Below are 18,877 nucleotides of genomic sequence, written 5' to 3' on the forward strand. Positions count from 1 at the left end.
CTTTCAAAAGCCAGACCAATGCCCTGTTTTCACTCGTAAAGGCTAGCAGGAATGTTTTGTCCTTATCGAGATGGTAAAGGGAAAACTGCTACCACTTTACAAACATTAGGAAAAAACTTGCGTGGACGAAAGTCGATAATAAAGTTTTTCCCTGAACGTGTACCCATTGTTCCCCATTCCAGCTTCATTGACTGCGAAGATGGTATTCTGCCCTATGATGCGACATTGAAGCCCACCACAACGTCTCTAGCATGCAATTGTATGAAAAAATTCAGGCTAATCATCTAGAGGTAGTTCTAAGGAAAAATAAATGCGACAAAACTGGCATAGTTTCTCCTTGGTGATGGCGTCACAGTCTGAAAACGAATCGATTCACGTAGGACGGTAACACGGAGATGGCTCCTAGTTACACTAGCTTATTCAACCACCGCACGAAAAACCTCACTATTTGAAAGTCTTTCCTCAACATCAAGCGCACATCTCAGGATCACCCTCTGGAGGCGCAAAACCTTGTCACTGCGGTCCTATGGGTGGGGTAGGAAACAAGCTTGCACTTTGTGGCAGGTCGGCCGATCCCAAAATTATGACCAACCCGATAGTAGTCATAGGTTTTTGTGCTCTTAAAAGTAGCCGATGCAAATGATCGTGACTGTGAGATGCAGTTTCAACTCAGACATCGCACATCCCTCGGCAAGCTCAACGACAGTGATACTCGGGTGTGGCAGGCATGACGGGGAGGCAGCATCCAATATACGCGGAATTAGCGCCACTTAATTCCTCAGTGGACGATGAAGGCGCAGTTGCAAACTCCACTCCTATTTCACAAGATCTAAGCTAGTTCGCTTTAGCTGTGCAGAAACAAGCAGTGAAGCCAACACGCAGATCAGCCACAGGTGTTCATCAGGATGTCGGAAAATGTCGCAATTACTCCACAACCACCGAAAAGGTGAAATTTTTAGCCTCCAGGCCAACTCCGTCAAAGGTTGACCTTCTTATTATGGACTTATTCGTCGCTCATGATACCGACAGTCAGAGCCGAAGACCCGACAACAGTGTACCGGAAAATCCTACGTACACGTCACGTCAATCGCGGACTACATGGATGTCTGCCTGAACACAGAAAAAAGGTGACGGCGATCAAATTGATCGTGTAAACTCCACCCAATCGAAAAGCTGGTGGCTGGATATGAGGTGCAGTTCTCTGCAAAAAAGAGCACCTTGGTAGTGCCATCAAAGGACTACTCCTTGGTGATCCTGTTCAACGCACAAGTGACACTACCGAGTATCACGGAGACAGGTTGGTGGTCAAACCGCGCCCGAAAGCCCAAACTGACGCATGGTTAACCCAAATCCTTGAACAACAACGAAGGTGGGCGCCGGCGGCTAGATGCACACCCAAAATTTCTCTGAAACCGTGGTTCGAAGGAGGAAAACTTTAACACAAAGTTTTAGCATTTGGTGGTAATTTTTCGGGTGTATGAGATCTTCTCAAACGGCCGCAGCTTTGTTGAAAGTTGTTTAAACCTCCCCAAACCCACGATATTCAAGGCCCACGATTTCATATTTTAATGGCTGTAACGCATTTGAAACTCTACTGTGTCTGCTTGCACGTCTCTCATATGACCTTATACGTGCCTCTCCCTCTCCCTATCGCAGGTACCACGGACGAGCCACCACGAGCCCCGGGCAGGAAAGAGTAACTCTCTTGTACACCCCCCTGATTGAACCTGACCTGACTTTGTACCCCCGTCTGCCGGTTTCGGTTTCCGTTTATTACACGCGCGTTGTTGCCACACTCCGGTGTTTTTTCTGTGCCACCCCAATGTGTGTGCTGTGTGTGCTGTGTGTACCGTGTGGATCCCGTAATACCAAACTCTTTATCTGCATATTTCAGAACTGACGTGTGCCGTCGCCACATGCCCTCGAACGTCGAATACCTCTGACTTCCTGACGTCCCACGCTACAATGGCTGCTACGGCTGAGCACGGCCGGAACCTGCACGTGCACATTTTACCATTCAATGTGGCTACCTTGTGTACACCTATTTTGAGTACTCAGAGGCCACTCGTTCCCGTGCGGTAAGTTGATTGATCGAACATGCAGTGTCTAGGTCAATTTCCAATCCACCAACGGTGGCTTGCGGAATACAACCTACCGGAGGGGGAGTACCTTCATCTCTGGTTCCAAAGCCAGAGCCACCACCAACAGAGCATTTGCACTAGGCAGCTAGATCGGTTGGTTGGCAAACTGAAGCTGCTGGAGCCGCGTAAGGCTGCTGGGTGCATGAAGCGAAGCATGAAGCATGAAGCAAAGCCAGCTGATGTTGCGTCAAAATTCAATTAGTGCACAGGACAATCAGCCTCTGGTGTTGGATGGCAACCGCAACCAACCACGGTGGCGTTCGACGTCAAACGACGCTGTTCCCTGTGGTCTCTGTGGCCAGCCAACTTCCCTGCTGATTGGTGGTGTCAACGTGATCGACTTTCTTATCACCGTTATTGCTGCGGCAATGAGCCCTGCCCGCTGTGTGGAGAAAATCTTCAGGCGCGTACGATTAAAATATTCCCGTTAGTTTCCGGTCAGTCCACCTGCCGGTGAGTTAAAAGAGCTTGCTTTGGTGTTGATCTTGATTGGTCCATGGAGAAAAAGCGGAGTCTGCCCCGTAAGACAGTCGCAATAAAACTGTTTTGTCCAATTTCGGAGCTGATGGAGACCGGTAATTTGAGGCCTAATTTCTTAGCATACGCTTTGTAGACCTTGCTTTCGAATCCCGTGATGACGAGGAATTCGTGTGATTGTAACTCGAAGGCCTCGAACGTCGAATCAATGAACCCATGGCAGTTCGCAACCACTATACATTTATCCCTCATCAGGGTAATGGGAATTATTAACCACTAGACAAGCAAACAAATAAAATTCAATTACTTCCAGATGCCTAAATGCTGTTCCAAAAGGTTAGTTGCTTGCCCATTTTCCGTTTCAAAATCCTTGTCCGGTGATGTGGATCTTAAGAAAATGAAAAACGGAGCGACCACCAGTTAAGCTTGTATCAGTGATGCCAATGAATAAAATGCAATTCGCCAATGGTGTTTTCGTAAATTCATGGCGGGCGCATTACCAACGCGTGGAGTTATGAGTATGGAGCGCCGTCGTAGCCCATTGTATTACGTTGCCGTGCATAGGTGAGGCCCCATAATCTGCAAAGCAAATAGCAGTTACGCTAAGTAGTCGAGGTGAGCGACAGCTCTTGTTTCGGGTAATGGAGGGAGTGGTCGAGGGGGTACAATGAAGAGTGTACAATCAAGGAGTGCGCTATCAAAATGGGTGGTGATTGCATTTTGACAGGTGATGACCACCGTTGGTCGCTGGGTTAGTCTTTTATGTGTTGCCGGGGCATTACGGTTAGCTACGAGCATGTGTGCGGGCCTGGTAGTCACTATAGGTAGTCACCGTAGGTTACGTCGACTACAGTTGTGATGTTTACTGGAGGTAGCAAACATAAACGGCATCGGGTAAGTATGAGTATGACGATAAATAGCCAAGTTAGGTGACATTGAGTACAGTTGTGAGTATAACCGGCTGACAGGTTATGCTATCACCGATAGTTGAGTCCTTGTTTTTACCGGTCGGCATATATATTGGATTGATGTTTACTGTAGGTAGCGAAGATAAGCGGCATCGTGTATAGTATGAAAGACCGTCAGCTTTACACTAAGTGTTGCAATTACGATAAGCAGGCAAAGGTAGGCGATTCAACTGCAGTTACGAGTATGACGGGCAGCTGTTGGTCGTTAAGATGTCACGCATAGTTGGAACCTGGTTTCTATCGACCCGCGTAGATACTGGTTTGGTGTTTACTGTGCGTAGCAGGCAGGTACGGCAGTGAAGATCGAAGTTCAACACTGATTTCATGCTCTCCATGATGATATAAGTGGCAGAGGAGCGAGAGCGCGCACACTTATGGGTACGACGGGCCATCGTTGGGAGTTAACTCAGGACACTTCGCACAGCTGAGGCCTACTGAACAGAGTCGCATATAGGCACTGGCCTAGCAGTTACAATAATTAGTCAAGGTAGGCAATATCGCTTACAGTTTCTAGTATTAGGCCCATCGTTCACCATTAGATCAAGTATGCATGCACAAAGACACTGACTCAACAGGTACGATCACTAGCCAAGTTAGATGACTTCGAGTACAGTTGTGAGTATAACAGGCTGTCAGATGTGGCTATCACGCATAGCTGAGGTCTTATTTGTATCGGTCGGCATATATAGTGCACTGATGTTTACTGTAGCTAGCGAAGACAAGCGGCATCACGTATAGTTAAGGGTATAAAAGACCGTCATTTACCATCGGATTATGTTGCTGTGCTTAGGTGCGGTCTCATTATCAACATTGCACATAAACGTGGGCCTAGCAGTTACAACACGTAGTCGAGATGAATGAAAACTAGTAGAGATACGAGTACAACGGGCCTTCGTTGCTCATTGGATTGGTTAAGGGTAAAAAGACCGTCATTTACCATCGGATTATGTTGCTGTGCTTAGGTGCGGTCTCATTATCAACATTGCACATAAACGTGGGCCTAGCAGTTACAACACGTAGTCGAGATGAATGAAAACTAGTAGAGATACGAGTACAACGGGCCTTCGTTGCTCATTGGATTGGGCTGCCGCACATATGTGGGGGACCGTAATTAGCGTCGCACATAGACACGGATCCAGCGGCTACAAAAGGTAGTCGAGGTGAGTGACAACGGGTATCGTCATCGTGGTGACCATTTTATGGTGGTCATCACCTACAGAACGTCATAGTTATAATAGGAAAGTCGCCCACAGCTATCTCGCAACACTATTATTTACAAGCTAGTTGTGCATATCTGGGAAAGGGGATCATCCACAGATGTCCCTCGCACTGCCACCGCAAGTTTGTGCTGTTATCTAACTTTATTGCACTTAATGGAATATGAGCTCCATGAGGAAAATGTGTTGTGAGCAGGTTCGCCGAGCAAAAATATCCCATTTGTTAAATCTGAAGCGTCTAAAGTAAACAAACGTCCACGACTGATCCTAGAGGGTGGCATTTGCGTTAAATACACTTAAGATGTTATTTTATTCTTCAGGAACACCGGGGAACGCCAAAATATGCTAAAGTGCGATTCCGTGTTCTATGGGAAGTCGATTCATGCACAAGCCAAACTAAAGCAAATGATTGGCTGGTCATAGCCACGTGATCCATACCGAAACATACAACCACTGCATACGAGGCCCAGCTGCTCAACAGAAATTTGCACCAGCAGCCACCCGTGGCTCGGTGGCCTAGCGGGGTAAGCTCGGGGGCGGACCTAAGGGTTGGCGGATCAAGTCCGGGCGACGGCGCTCGGCAACTTTTCGACTTCCCCGGTTAACATGTCATTTAGTAGGATGCTACTGCTTTTGCTGAGTCATATGTAGCACTAAAAATGATTCACCAAGATGAAAGCAACTTAACGTTCCGAGTGCGAAGTTTTGGCTATGGTTACATATCCATGACTATAGTCAAGTTTGAATCGAGATTTCCTAAAACACAAATGTCGAGTTCCTCCCAAGCTTTGATTGCAAGAAATGATGTGGGTAAACAGAAGAAAGTTGTGTGAATAAAATCGGTTCGTTGGATACGTTAAGGTTCGCGGATGAATTCTGTGATGTTAAGATTTTTTATTTTATAAACGTACTATGGCAAGTATTTCACGCATACAAGCAGAGGTATCCTGCAATAAATCATTAAAATTGTTCCAGGCTATTTTCTCGCTTGCACTGACAGTCCATCTTTCCTTGGTTTATACGCTTCAACCATTTAACTTGTTTTTTCTTGGCTTGTGCACAAATGCAATTTGAACGCGCGCGCTTCCTGGCTTGTGCATAACTAACCAATCAGAATGCTGGCTTGTGCATGAATCGCATGCCTGTTCTATGTCACGTAAACCGGCATAAAATGCAAATCCGCGATGGTCTATGACCTTGACATTTCGCTCACTTGAACAAAATGCTACGTGCATCATGTCGCGGGAAGGTGCAAATTGATTAGACTAACTCCGCATTAAAATGGCAATTTCGAAAACCCTATAGTTTTGGCGAACTCAATTTGGGTCTGCCAATAGCCGCGGCAAGGTTAGCATCCAGGAAACTACAAATTACAGGCGGCGCGCATCGTAGTTTTAAAACGCGAGAAGATTGTGTCCTCCAAAGGCAAAGGATTCGCTCAAACCGGAATCACAGGAGACAAGTATCCGGCGGTTCTCTCAGTTACCAAGGTGCGATGAAGGCAAGCGCGTCGCAGATCCTCGTTTAGCGCCTTGTATTTAACCCGTCGCGTGAACTATTTAAATCTGCTGACCTCTCCGACAGCACACGCTGCTCAATGGAAGCACACATATATTATACTTGCCGACACTATGGGGTTTTCGATGCTGTGACCTATACAGGGAGTTAGTCTAATCAACTTTGGACCTCCAGTTGAACTTATCGTAGCATTTTGTTTAGGTGAGTGAATTTTCAACGTCACGGACTATCACAATTTTGCATTTTCTCAGCGGTGTAACGAATGCTCCGATTTGTTGAGCAACAAGCACAAACATTAGCAACCAAACCGGGAAAACTCCGAACGAACGGCCACGCAAACGTGCTGTACAAAATTACAAACCCCAACGGTTTTTGATAAACGGTGAAGAACTCCAAACTGACATGGATCAACAGGGTTGCAAGCTGGTGCCTAAACCGATTTCGTCGCAGACAAAGCTTTTGGTACAAAAATATTATAACCGAAGCTATAAAAACTGTTTGGGTGGCAAAGAAAACGGAATATATAAATGCCTTGTCAAACTGAAATAGGGTACAAATATACCAAAAACAAAACGGTCAATCATTCAAGATGGGAGGTAAGTTCAAAGGTATATGAAGTTGCCACAGCCGGTTTACGCGAGATTCACGGATTCACGGATTGATACACAGATCGAGGCTTTTGCCCAAGATTCCCGGGTCGGTTTTGTTCTTGTCGGTCAGTGGCTGTCGTTCACCTGAAAGGCACAAGTGAAAAAGGGTGTAGCATTGTTACTTATGTTCTCAGCACGGGGCAGTATGCTTGCCAGCACGAGGATTTCCATAAATAAATGTCCAACGTTGCTTTAGAATGGGTTCTAGAGGGAGCATGGTCAGCCGCCGGAGGAAAGTCATTCCACGCAGCTACTACCCGAAATGAGAAACAATTTTGTCTAATGAATGTGTGCGTTCTGAGCTTGAAAATTTTCTTACTATGCCCCCGCCGGGTGTTTGCTGGGTCAACGGTGAAAAATCTGTTTGCCAAGCTTTGTTCAAACAGGGTGTAAATAAGACTTAGGTCCCCTCGGAAGCGACGATACTCCAGGGGAAAGACCTTCAGGGGTTCTTTCATGTCAACGTTTTGTGGAAGATTTGAAATCCTGGAGTTCAAATGCCAGTGCCCTCCAAATGCATTCAGACGCTGAAAGCAGTGATCGTTGGACTGGTATCCTCCCACGAATGGCGAAAAAGACGCCCATATGGCACTCAGTAGAGACTTGGCGAACGCTTCTCTAGTTCGTGGTAAAAACGGACCGGAAGACGCAACGAGAATAGATACTAAGACAGATCTAAGTAAATTATTCCCTATAAGCATATCCTTATCACTGCAACATCAAAAGTAAACTTAATGGGCATCCGGCGTTCAACAAATCCGTCGCACCTTCCCCATATTACTCGCATGGTATTCTAAGGGGCTTACGTCAGATCGCTCTTGATTATGCCGATCAGGCAGTCTACTCATTGAAAATATCCAGAGAACTGTTACGAAAATGATGTCGGCTTTAAATGCGTGGACTAGGAAACGGGTCACGCGATACCCGGTCTCCTTCCTCGGGCATGTTTTGGTCTCTGAAGGGGCTTAATAGTAAAACAAAGTTTGATCAAAAGGTTGCTCACTGTTAGCCAACTAACATACTGCCGGTACATAATTATGAGGTTTCCGAGCTCAGAGCTCACACCTTGATTAGGCATGAATTTTCTTTCTGGTATTTGGTTCCCGGAAAACCTCGCGACAGTTGTCCGCGCTGCATATATATATATATATATNATATATATAGTTCAAAGAACTATTAGACGCACTTCCAGTCGAGCCTCATGCTGGTAAGCCAACTTTCCCGCGAGGAAAATTCGATACCCTCATTTGCTTGTGCCTACCAGGTAAACGGAAGCCGCTGAACGACAAGAACAAACCCAACCCGGGGCGCTTGGGAAATCGTTTCGATCCTGTGTATCAATCCATGAATCCTTTAATATATTTCTGTCATCAGAATTATCCAAAACACAAATATTGTCCATTTCACCGTTCAGGATGAACTTTCATTCCGTCTTTTGGATACCGGTTATTTGTGTAGCACAAGTGAGCCTATTTAGCACATATCCGAAATCGTACCAATACCATTGGCGCATTATCCAGTCTTCAAGGTCCCTTTCGCACGCACTCCGGGCATCGGGCTCACATACAAGTCTGCATTCTGATTGGTTCGCTCGTTCCAGGAACAAGAAGGGCGCGCTCTCAAGTCAGAATAAAGCCTAATCCATTTTTGGAAGAAGCCAAGTGCTCATTGTGGGAAAAAAGTGTAACTTGGGCGAAGAATTGCTAATAAGTAGTTTAAAATATTTTAGGGCATACTTCAGCAAGGGACACAAGCGATTGTAAATAGACCATGCTTTTTTTTGCTTGCCATTGTTAAGTTGACATACTTTTGAGTTTCCTTAGTTAGTCTCTTACGGTAATTTTCCTGATAGCGTTGGCAGTAATTACAAATACTTTAACTTCAGACGTGGTCAAATAAAGTGGGCCGTATACATAAAATCTGATGTACTCACCAGCCTGGTTAGAAACAACGTACAACTGCTCTCACATATGTGCTGGGAATGACTGCTGGCACAACTGACAAGGTGTTGTTGTGACACTCCAGCCTCCTGCCGCTTTCGGTGGTGTACCAATCTCTTCCGAATACTGAATGAAATCAGCACAATGTTACTCGGAGAAAAATATACCTCCTTTGCTGAGACTAATAAACTGGAAACAACTGGAGCAACAGAGTCTGGATTTGAACCGGGGCTTTCAATCCCACATTCAAACAACTAACCCAACACTCCATCAGACCTCGGTTGTCTATTGGTTAATGGCCAAGTCGATCTAGCGGGCCTGTCACCGTTGGGCTGCTCACTGTCCACGTGACGCTCTTTGGTACCGTCAAGTGACCCTTTTCGAACCAATCACCTGTTTGGGTGTGGCTTTTGGGTGAATCAACTGTGCACATCTCTTTTATCTCTGGTCTATTGCTTATAATGACGGAATTGAATGAAGAAGCACAAAATTCTGGGTCCAGTTTGTCGAATGCTGCCGTAACGACAGATGTTCGGGATGGGGTTTCTGAGAAACAAGATCCAGAAGCAATTGAGGATGTACCCTTCACGATCAAGATTATTCCGTCACATTCTGAACCATTCGAATTACAGGTATAGCGTTGTTTGATGAAAATTCATATTCTTTCAGGTTAGCTCGTTTGAGCTAGTTCAGGAAATCCACCGCGTCCTTATGGACCGTGAAGAAACCTGCAGCTGCACCTGCTTCTCACTTGTGCTTAATGGTCAAACACTAGATATGTTTGCGGAACTGAAGTCAGTTGAGGGCCTAAGCGATGGTGCCGAGATTAGAGTAGTTGAAGGTAACCGGCCTTTGGTTCTCAAATGCTGTTTAGAACGTTACAGCGTGCGTGAAGCCAAGAATCACGTTCGACACGTGCATGATCTTCTGTACTCTGTTGAGCCTTGTGATGCCTACGCAGGTCGTGAACAGATGTCGCTCACATTCGTGAACACAATTACCGGAGATCTCGGTAAGTAACCGCCACATTCCCGCAGAAACCAAATTACCATCCGAACTCCTGGACAGAATAGTCGCTCCAGTCCTACTGAAGATCATTGTTACGGTTCGTCGAAGTTCTCCAGGCGAACCGTAAATAGTTGTTGGATGACGAAAACTTGCCCTTATTCTTCGATCTTCAGGTGGAGGAAATGAGTCGAGTTTACTTAACGGATGCGCGTGAAAAACTGGTCTACAGATAATTAAGGACTCGGATCTTTTTCCGAGGCATCCGCATCTAACCATAATTTTAGGCCTAGAACCACAATTGGTGTATATGTATGGTTCGCATACATGCATGCTAAGCTCCTAGGGCAGAAGCCGTCATCTACATCTTTCGGGGCGTAGGAGAGGAGCGGCTTGCGCTCTCAAAGTTGGTGAGGCTGGCATTAGGGGTGGTTTTCCCTGAGCTTGCATGATGCTGCAAAACGAGGGCCGATATGTGTACATGTGGCTGCCTCACAACTGTACCAGAATATATTCTGACAAGATCCTGGTTGCCCAGACAGTTGTCTTTTGTTGGTCTAAAAAGCACCGGATCCACTGAAGGAACTTCTTGCATCCCGCACACAGCGAGTTTCTTTCGTAGGGTTTTGTTTTGCACCTCATCATAAGTCAACTAAGTTGACACCATTCTCTGCGCCCTCATCAAGATCTTTCCACCAGCTGTCCTTTGTCAGCAAAATATTTGTGTGAGATTACCTTTTGCCTGAACTTGTGTCTGACATTTATTTCACATGTGCACTCGGTGGTATGTAGTGCTTGATTCCACTGGGAGAAGGGTGATCGACCTAAAGTCAGGCAGTTGCATAGTCTGCTACCCTCGTAGGTTCAGCTTGGATGCTATTTGTCGAAAGACTTGCTAAGAAAACTCAGCCACGCCGCTTGTCATGTGTTGGAGTAATGTGGTTTCGATGTCATTACCAGGGGACATTCTGAACGGGGAGTTTCTCGGATCGCTTTCGATGAGGACAAGCTTGGACATCAAGTCGTTAAAAACAGTCTTTACTGTAGGGGAAGAAGGTTGACTAATTGTCTCAGCAAAAAGTTGGTAGTCTATAATATTCGTGTTCCCTTATTCTTGAAAAGGAGTAAGATCTACTTGACCTGTCGGCTGACGAGTTTGTGCAACGGTTTGAGGTTTATCGTAGAACGAGTAACCGTTGAAGCTTGCCAATCGCTCTTGTCTTTGCGAGCCAGTAATTTACAGTTGTTCCTTGGGGCGTTGTATTCTCCCCAGACGACCACGGATATGCTTAGTTGGTCCTGTTTGCAAGGTGTGCGTCCGTCCACATTGGACCAGTTGACCATCCAACTTGAATGCAAACGACTTTATAAGTGAGTTAGTGTCAATGAGGATCCTCATTTTCCGGGACAAAGTATCACACTCCTTGTCTAGGGGACTCCCACTCCGCGAACCATGATTTGCGGAACCTCTAGCTTTGTGTATATGCAGAAGCCAAAGTTTCTAGAGGTGGTTTGTTGGTACCTTGCTAACTCCTTGATCGGTCGCTGTAGTTAAGAGGTGGGTCGCACTTGCTTAATTGTAGGCTTAGATCCCTAGTTTTTCAAGCAGTCTCAAATCAAGGAAAGAAGTTCAAGAAAACCTGTGTGTGTGTTTGTGTCCCATGTTGGATGTGTATCGGTGGGTTGCTAGAATTTTTTTATCCTTGTCTGCAATTTATCGGGTGGACAGTAGATAACTGCTACTAAGCTTTTATCATTTTTGGTAAGTGGGACTCCAAGACTTTCGCCAACCTAAGGGAGAGGCCAGTCAGTTACCTCGAAAGTCGTGTATCATCAACGGCTGGGGGCAAGTCCCGTATGCGTGACTGACCTTTTGTGAGGAACGTTAGTTATATCTTGTAATGGGGTTTCCGGGATGATGATGTCAGTGGTACGCCACATTTTGGTTGCCGTTCAAGCCAGAGTTTGTCTGGCCTCCATTATCCTACTTGCGAGGGCAAAGCTTTTATCCAATCACTCAAATTGTGCTAATTAGCGTATCGATACCATGAGTCAGCTGATTGGCTGCCTCGCCTCAGTTGAGGACCACTGTCCTTTTAGTTGGTTACACCAACTCATGATGGTTTTGATCGGGACTGGTCGAACTATAATCCTAATACCGATTGCATCATTTTACCCCTTCGTGACCAAAACCATCCAATTTCTTATTGTCTCTTGGTCACCCAGTCCAAAACATTCGAACAGACATAAGAGTGTCAAGCTGATGCTCGGATGTTCGTCTGTCAAGCAGTCTCGTGCTCCTCTAAGTCACGTTCCGGTCCAGCAGTTTATTCCGTAACAGTACGGTTACTTGTAGAGTCTATTGTGGACCAAGACCATTTCCTATATCACGGGCATCTCCGTTCTCTTGTAAATGTGATTCAAGTAACTGACTTGTGGCAAATCGGCCTCCATGGTATCGAGAGCTCAGTGGCCTTGTTTTCAGCTCACGCCTGCACGTGCAGGTGTGCTACTTGTGATGGCTTTCTTCATTCTTTTTCCTCTATCGCGTCCCCCAATCCTGACTCAGTTGAACGGTTCGTAACGATGTCTCTGAAAAAACCAAGATATTTCTCCTGAGCTTTGCTTTTAATAAGTGAACACTAGACCAGAAGTCACTAACACCAGACAGTCGTTGTTTCTGTCGGTTTTTCTACCATGCGCTAATTCGTCTTGTGACTTTCCCCTTTTCATGTGGTTTTTATTATTTTTCGCACACACACATTCGCATTCACGTACACAAACACCAAGTGTGCGTCAGCCCGATCAGTTTGTCACTGGACTCAGCCAGACGATCGATTTTAGTTTGGTCCACCTTGTATTCCCGCATGGCACGCAGATGCTTTATTGCCCGCCCCGTGTAGTAGATGCCATGCTGGCCTACGCTAATTCTAAAGACCGAATCTTGGAGAACAGTGTCTGAGAGTCACAGGCATACCGCGCTTGCTTGTACGTATTTGGAGATGCTACCGTGCGTGACACGTAACCGATCCCCGTGGCTGCATGTTACCGGATTACTTAGCGCTTCGTTCGTGTTTAGTGGGCTTCGCAAGCGATAGAGTCAGTGCTTGTGGCGTATTCCGGTATGGTTTATTGGCTGCCTTTTTGTCGCCACTCTTGCAATTTGTCGAATTCGGAAGTAACTGCCAACTCTCCCAACATGTTTTTATTTTTTATTGCGCAGATCGGAAGAGTGTCCAGTCCCGCATAGATTCCCGTATGGAATTCACTCCTCCAGAGCATATTCTTCCCGGGTTTTGTAATAATGGACCCCATGATCTTCCGCTGTGTCCATTACATCCCCTTGAGCATGAAGGCAAACCTATACGATGCGTACGTCAACTCAACTATAGCAATTGGAATCCGCCACCTCCTCCCCGACGGCTTCTTGGAGATCTGATATACATTTTCTTCCATACACTAGAGGACAAGCGTTACCACATTACGGCATGTCCTAGAGGCTTTTTTGTCAATATGTAAGTTAGCCGGTTTTCACATAACTTCTGGGCCTTAACGCTTCCCGTATAATCTGATGAGCATGTTCCCTGTGTTCCTTTTTCACCCTGAATACTTTTGTTTGACGGCTAATCTGATCGCCCATCTTCCATTTCCTTAGTCGTCGGTCTTAGCATTTTAAGCCGTTATATTGATCTCACTGAAGGGATGACGCTGAGGAAAATGAAACTTGCCTCCCTTCCTGCAGTATTAGTTCCCTTTGAAGAGTTATTTTGCACTAAATCCGGAATGAAGTGTAACTGCTACCTTTCAAGGGCAGTGACCTTTACGGATGGATTATTGTAGCCACACACCATGACACACCATTTACCAAAGGGAATTATCTGAGGAGAACCTTGCATCCAGGTAAAAGTTGGAACGGAGGCAACGAAACTGGCACTACTTCACTGTCGGGAGATGTCCAGCCAAACTCCCATTTGTCGCTGTTTAGAATTGTACTTCGCATGCCAGAGGACTATCTGCCTCACATAGTTCTGTTTGCTGTGCTGAATTAAAGCGACCGGAATATGAGCACTCTATGACCTGGCAACAAAGTTTGAGAACACTGATCAGTAAACTCATTTGGGTTGACGGCTGTCACTTAGCTGAATGGGGACCCCGGGATATTGCTGATCAGTGGTTAATGACACTGGCATACATGGCTCAATCGCGCAGTCAGTGGTGTTCGCGCATCGCCTTCAGCAAGTAGCTGTCCATTGGAGCAATATACACTGCGAACTTATCATGCTATCACCTCCAATGTTTGACTGTATCTCCCACGTATCCTCATTTTCCGGTGACCGAAATTGTAACAGCTGGAATCAAATCACCCTTGGTACGTCGTTTATAGCTGACTGACCGGGAGGACTTTCTAGTGAAGTTACAGATGCCCATACTATAAACTCCTCTGTCATTGTATACTCATCATGATATTATACAACATCACCAGCCGTAGAAAGCACGTCCATATACAGTGACAGTAGCCGTCACCATTTCGTTCGCTGATGATCTGGAGAGATAGAGCTGGATAGCTATGCGTTGGAGGCAGTGGCCGATATAATTGACACGTGAATCAAGTAGTGACAATGGACTTCATACCTTGGAGATCAGAAGGAGCAGTTGTGTATTACAGGCCACAACTTGAAGTCACACGCGCTATTAATCGCGCGACTGGGCCATGCCTGTCAATATTTCTAAATACTAACGCCTCTCGTCTCGGAGTCTCCACCAACAGAGGAGTCAATAACTAGTTCAGCTGAGTTTTCTGCATCCATATTTCCCTTCTGTAGTTTGACATCTGGCTCGTTTCCGCGTGCGTTTTTGCGAAGACGGTCTTCCAGAGGAAGTCGGTCGACTGGTATACGAAGCACGTAACCAAAGCAGTGCAATCTGTGAATGGCGATCTTTTCATCTCTCGTGAGCGGGTTATTTCTTCTGCAAAACGTTCGGCGTACTTCAGCATTACTGATACAATGTTCTCTGTGTTCAGCCAACTTTCAAAGAATGAGACCACAGGGCTTCCTCGAAGCCACGGGTACCAGGCTAATGCCACGACAGTATTCACACATATTCCGTGTATCCTTTTTGAAGGTGGAAGTGACTCTGTGTGTCGCATTCAGCGTACGTTTCCTCTTCACCGCACATGGCAGCAATAAATTTCGTCAAGTGGGTAACCGGGGATTCTTCACCTTTGAAAATGACTGAATACATGCCGTCCGGTCCGGTCAGAAATAGATCGGGTTTACTTTCCCGTAACGGTCAATTAAGTTTTACATCCCATTCACTCCCATTCACTTGTGTGGCAGCAGGCCAGTTAAACCGTTCATTGAAGTGTATGGCCCATTAGTGAAGCAGCTTCACTTATCGTTCCGCCGACAGCTGCCTTGTTTTTGCCAATCGGTAATATGAATTAGTGTACGGTACAGTTATTTCCGGTGACAAAGGCCTTCTTCATCACTCGAGCTTTCATTGTCCACCAGAGTTCTCGGTTTCACCTTGCGCTTTTCGACGTTTGAGGGACTTGTGCGAGCCATCGTACTCATTACCTGTTGGTGTGGTTTTTCTAGCGCCACTCATTAGCGTTTTCGACTATATTCAGTGGTCATTAGAAGATGGTGGATCAGCACGCTATTTGCTGACCTGCGATTGCCTGAAGGAACGTGAACTGTCATGTGTAATGGCACTTTGGCGCGATGAAAACCAAGCTGAAACTCAGTAGAAAACTCGCTCTCGAATTGTGGTTCTTCACCAGGTTGGCTATTAGCCACGTGGTCCAGTTGAATCCACGGTTGATTTGTACATGGTGACAGCTAGCTTACACTAGTCGTGTTTATGTCGAAAAATGTTTCCCGGGAGCTCAAAACACGGACTTTGGTATTCATATCGCTGTCGAGGATATCAGTATCAGTGTTTCCTGTCTGATGAATGAGCTGGGATAAATCTCTTTGGGAAGTGTCTTCAGCGTCAAAACTGCAGTCCGTGGGCACCTACGCCTACACTATGTTATTGAGGGGCATTCAGCGTGATTAACCTTGATAACCGAACGGCTCAGTGACTATTCTTCGGAATCCTGTTCAGTGAAGTGTTTTGCGATACGGAGCTGAGTATAACCCACACTGGGCGCGAGATGGCTCAAGTGGCAAGAGCGCAAATTTTCTAACCAAAAGGTCCGTGGTCCGAACCCAACCTCTGCCTCTCGACTTCCCCTCTGTAGGTTTGGGCAACCTGGCATTGTCCCAGTCCTCGTGCTTCCTTCAAATGGCACGGCAGTTACGCACCAGAAGGGTGCTACGGCTGAACGTTTAAGCGAGTATGAGGTGTGGGGCAAATTTATCTGTTCGTCAGCTTGACGTAGAGTATGGGAGCTGAATTCCCCTAGAAAGTAGGAAGAATCTCGTGGGTTTTGTTTATCGCTAATGGGCAGTGGGTTGAATCAGGCATATGGGTCAGACAACGGACAGTCAAATGTTTAGGCAACTTTCGCTTGTGGGGTGGAAAGGGAGTGTGGGGAGATATCGGTGGACAAAACTGCAAGCAAATGATATTTTCCGGTTACCCAGGCCGAGAAAAAGCGTTCATTTAAGTTACTCCATCTTGACCCTCTGACTCAAACGTCTAACCTACAAAGCGGTAGGAGGATGTAGGGATTTCTTGCGGGACCCATTCGGGAGCCGATGACTCAATAGTTCAACCTTCTCGGTTTCAGGGGTTTGGCCCAGTCCCAGAGCGCATGGAATAAAGCATATGTCTCACTTCTCATGCTACCGTGCACGGCCGCATCGAGCTCATGACAAAGCTTATTTGCTTCCAGACCGTAATGGTTAACTCACCAGCCGTCGCGGTCAACCTTTGGGCGATCGGAGTATGCGGATTATCAGACCGATTTTTTGTAACCCGTCCTTCCTCGGGAGAAGGTTGCATCGCTGCTTCTGTAAATATGGATTTGCTGGTCGTCTGAAGACAGCACAACTTTATGCTCAGGATGCATCATCCTGAGCATGCATCATAGTATGGGGTCTCGCTGCTTTCAGTTTGATTGCTTCTCTCTGGAGTTCCTGTCGTTGTTGGGTCTTGTGGAACTAGCTTACAGCCATTGTGGTCCGCGGGGTCATTGCAACATCATCATCATCATCGACAGCATGACATCAGTGTTCAACACCGATGCTTCACTGCCGTAGGAATATCCAAGTGTCTTTACGGTTTCACGCACAATAAAGTGAACTGCCTACGTCTGGTTGCACGGTAACCTTGAATTGGAGTGATTGTGCAAAAACGAAATCGTTCAGCTGTAGTACCTTTTCGTGCCTAGCTGCCATGTCAACAGAAGTGGACACGAGGGCTGGGATACTGCCAGGTTGCCCAGACCTAGACAGGAGCAGTCGAGATGCTAAGGCTGGTTTCGAACCACGGATCTTCCGGTCCTTAAGCTGGTATCTTATCCACTGAGTTATTTTCAGCCCACTGATCACATCAGAAAAGGGTGCCGCTGGACCGTTCCCATAGCACGTTGGGGGTGAGGATCCGTCCAGTACATTCTACCTTTCTTTGAGATGGATTCTCAACGTGCCTTGAACACGTATGCAAGCCAACCTTAGCTGATACCTATTCTGTATTTTCACTTGCCGTTGGCAATGAGTTAATTTTCTGAACCTTGTGAGCAAAAGAAGCTTAGTGAAATATCGCTCTATTGTGTCTCCCCTTTACTACCTTGTTTTCTGTTGTCATTGTGTAGGTCAACGGAAAATGAATTCAATCCCCACCCGACACCACATGCTTATGTGGCTCATTCCCTAGTAGACCTTCTTAAGCAACTCAGTCCTGGTTTTAAACGGAACTTTGAGGCCTTGTTGAAACGCCGGGCGTCCAAGCATCCTTTTGAGCGTGTTCCGAGCCCGTATCAGGTTCACAGCTGGTTGGCACCATCATTCGAGCATACTCCGGATTCAGTTCGAAAGGAAGAGGGTAAGTTGTATAGATTGCCGTATTTTGACAGAAAACCGTTTCGGTACGTACGTTCTGGTCTTTGTCGTTTTTCGTTTTGTCGTTGACGAATTCCATTTGTTAGGCTGGAATGTGGGGTGCTAGTTTCGCCTGCTTCCGTTTCAGTGGACAGTATCTCAGTGTCCCTTTGTCCGCAAATTTATTTCAGGCCGAGACAACTTTACTTCCACTTCCACAATACCGCCGGACTCGGTTACTGTGACCCTTTTTTCTTTGCAGTTTACGGTCGCGTATTGATATCTCACGCTACACTAGTTCCTCATGACGTAAGCCCCGTCAGCATGAAATAGTTTTCTGGCCATAAACGAACCCGTGCGAACGAAGGACCACTCACCCGCAACAGGCAAAGCTGTGGGAGCTCATCCTTTCAGTCGACGTATTGGTGGCCTTCTTTCTGAAACATGTTTCACTTCATCTCATGTTTGAAGAGATGAATGGGATCGAAATGTAACCTCAAAATTGGAGAACGGGTGCTTCGGTTTAACTTTTTAGCTTGTTCTACGATTAGCTGAAATAAAACGCACTAGTGGCACATTAGTTCCTACTGCTTTGTGTTTCAGCATCGCTCGTCCCAAACTACCGATCGCTATTTTGCTTTCATATCTTCTTTACTGTAATGCCTAGTATATATTCAAACGTCCTCCCTCTAATTATGTGGAAGAAGAGATCACAGGTCGTCTGTTCTGGGGGAAGATTTACTATTTGTTTACACATCAAAGGACGAGCCGGACGTTGTTTCTACTGCCGCTTGTTCCAAGAGGGAATCGTTGAAATTGTTGAGTGAGGTTAACTGTTGTGAGTGTGGTAACCACAGGGGGATCAGCTTGACCCCAGTTGTAACGAGACTGTTGGCGTCAATTGTGCTTCGTCGCCTTACGGTGGCTCGTGAGATGCTGACTCGAGAGCAGCAAGCGGGATTCCGGCCTG

The 18,877-nt window shown here is 46.3% G+C and overlaps 2 protein-coding genes across 2 annotated transcripts in view; one reads left to right on the forward strand and one right to left on the reverse strand.

Moving 5' to 3' along the window:
• Nucleotides 1-9,372: 9,372 nt before the first annotated feature.
• T265_08025 (hypothetical protein) overlaps nt 9,373-18,877 on the forward strand; it is a gene marked incomplete at both ends in the record, with an annotated part of 45,603 nt that continues 36,098 nt past the window's right edge. The window contains 4 exons of the mRNA XM_009173712.1: nt 9,373-9,543; nt 9,581-9,923; nt 13,140-13,431; nt 17,682-17,911. Of these exons, the coding sequence (XP_009171976.1) occupies nt 9,373-9,543; nt 9,581-9,923; nt 13,140-13,431; nt 17,682-17,911 (1,036 nt within the window). The remainder of the gene's footprint in view (nt 9,544-9,580; nt 9,924-13,139; nt 13,432-17,681; nt 17,912-18,877) is intronic.
• Nucleotides 11,048-11,260, reverse strand: T265_08026 (hypothetical protein; the record flags this gene model as incomplete). The annotated part of the gene is made up of 1 exon (XM_009173713.1): nt 11,048-11,260. The coding sequence occupies one exon, from the start codon at nt 11,258-11,260 to the stop codon at nt 11,048-11,050; it is 213 nt and encodes a 70-aa protein (XP_009171977.1).

The sequence above is a fragment of the Opisthorchis viverrini genome (genome assembly GCF_000715545.1).
Source record: "Opisthorchis viverrini unplaced genomic scaffold opera_v5_197, whole genome shotgun sequence".
In the NCBI taxonomy this organism is placed as follows: domain Eukaryota; kingdom Metazoa; phylum Platyhelminthes; class Trematoda; order Opisthorchiida; family Opisthorchiidae; genus Opisthorchis; species Opisthorchis viverrini.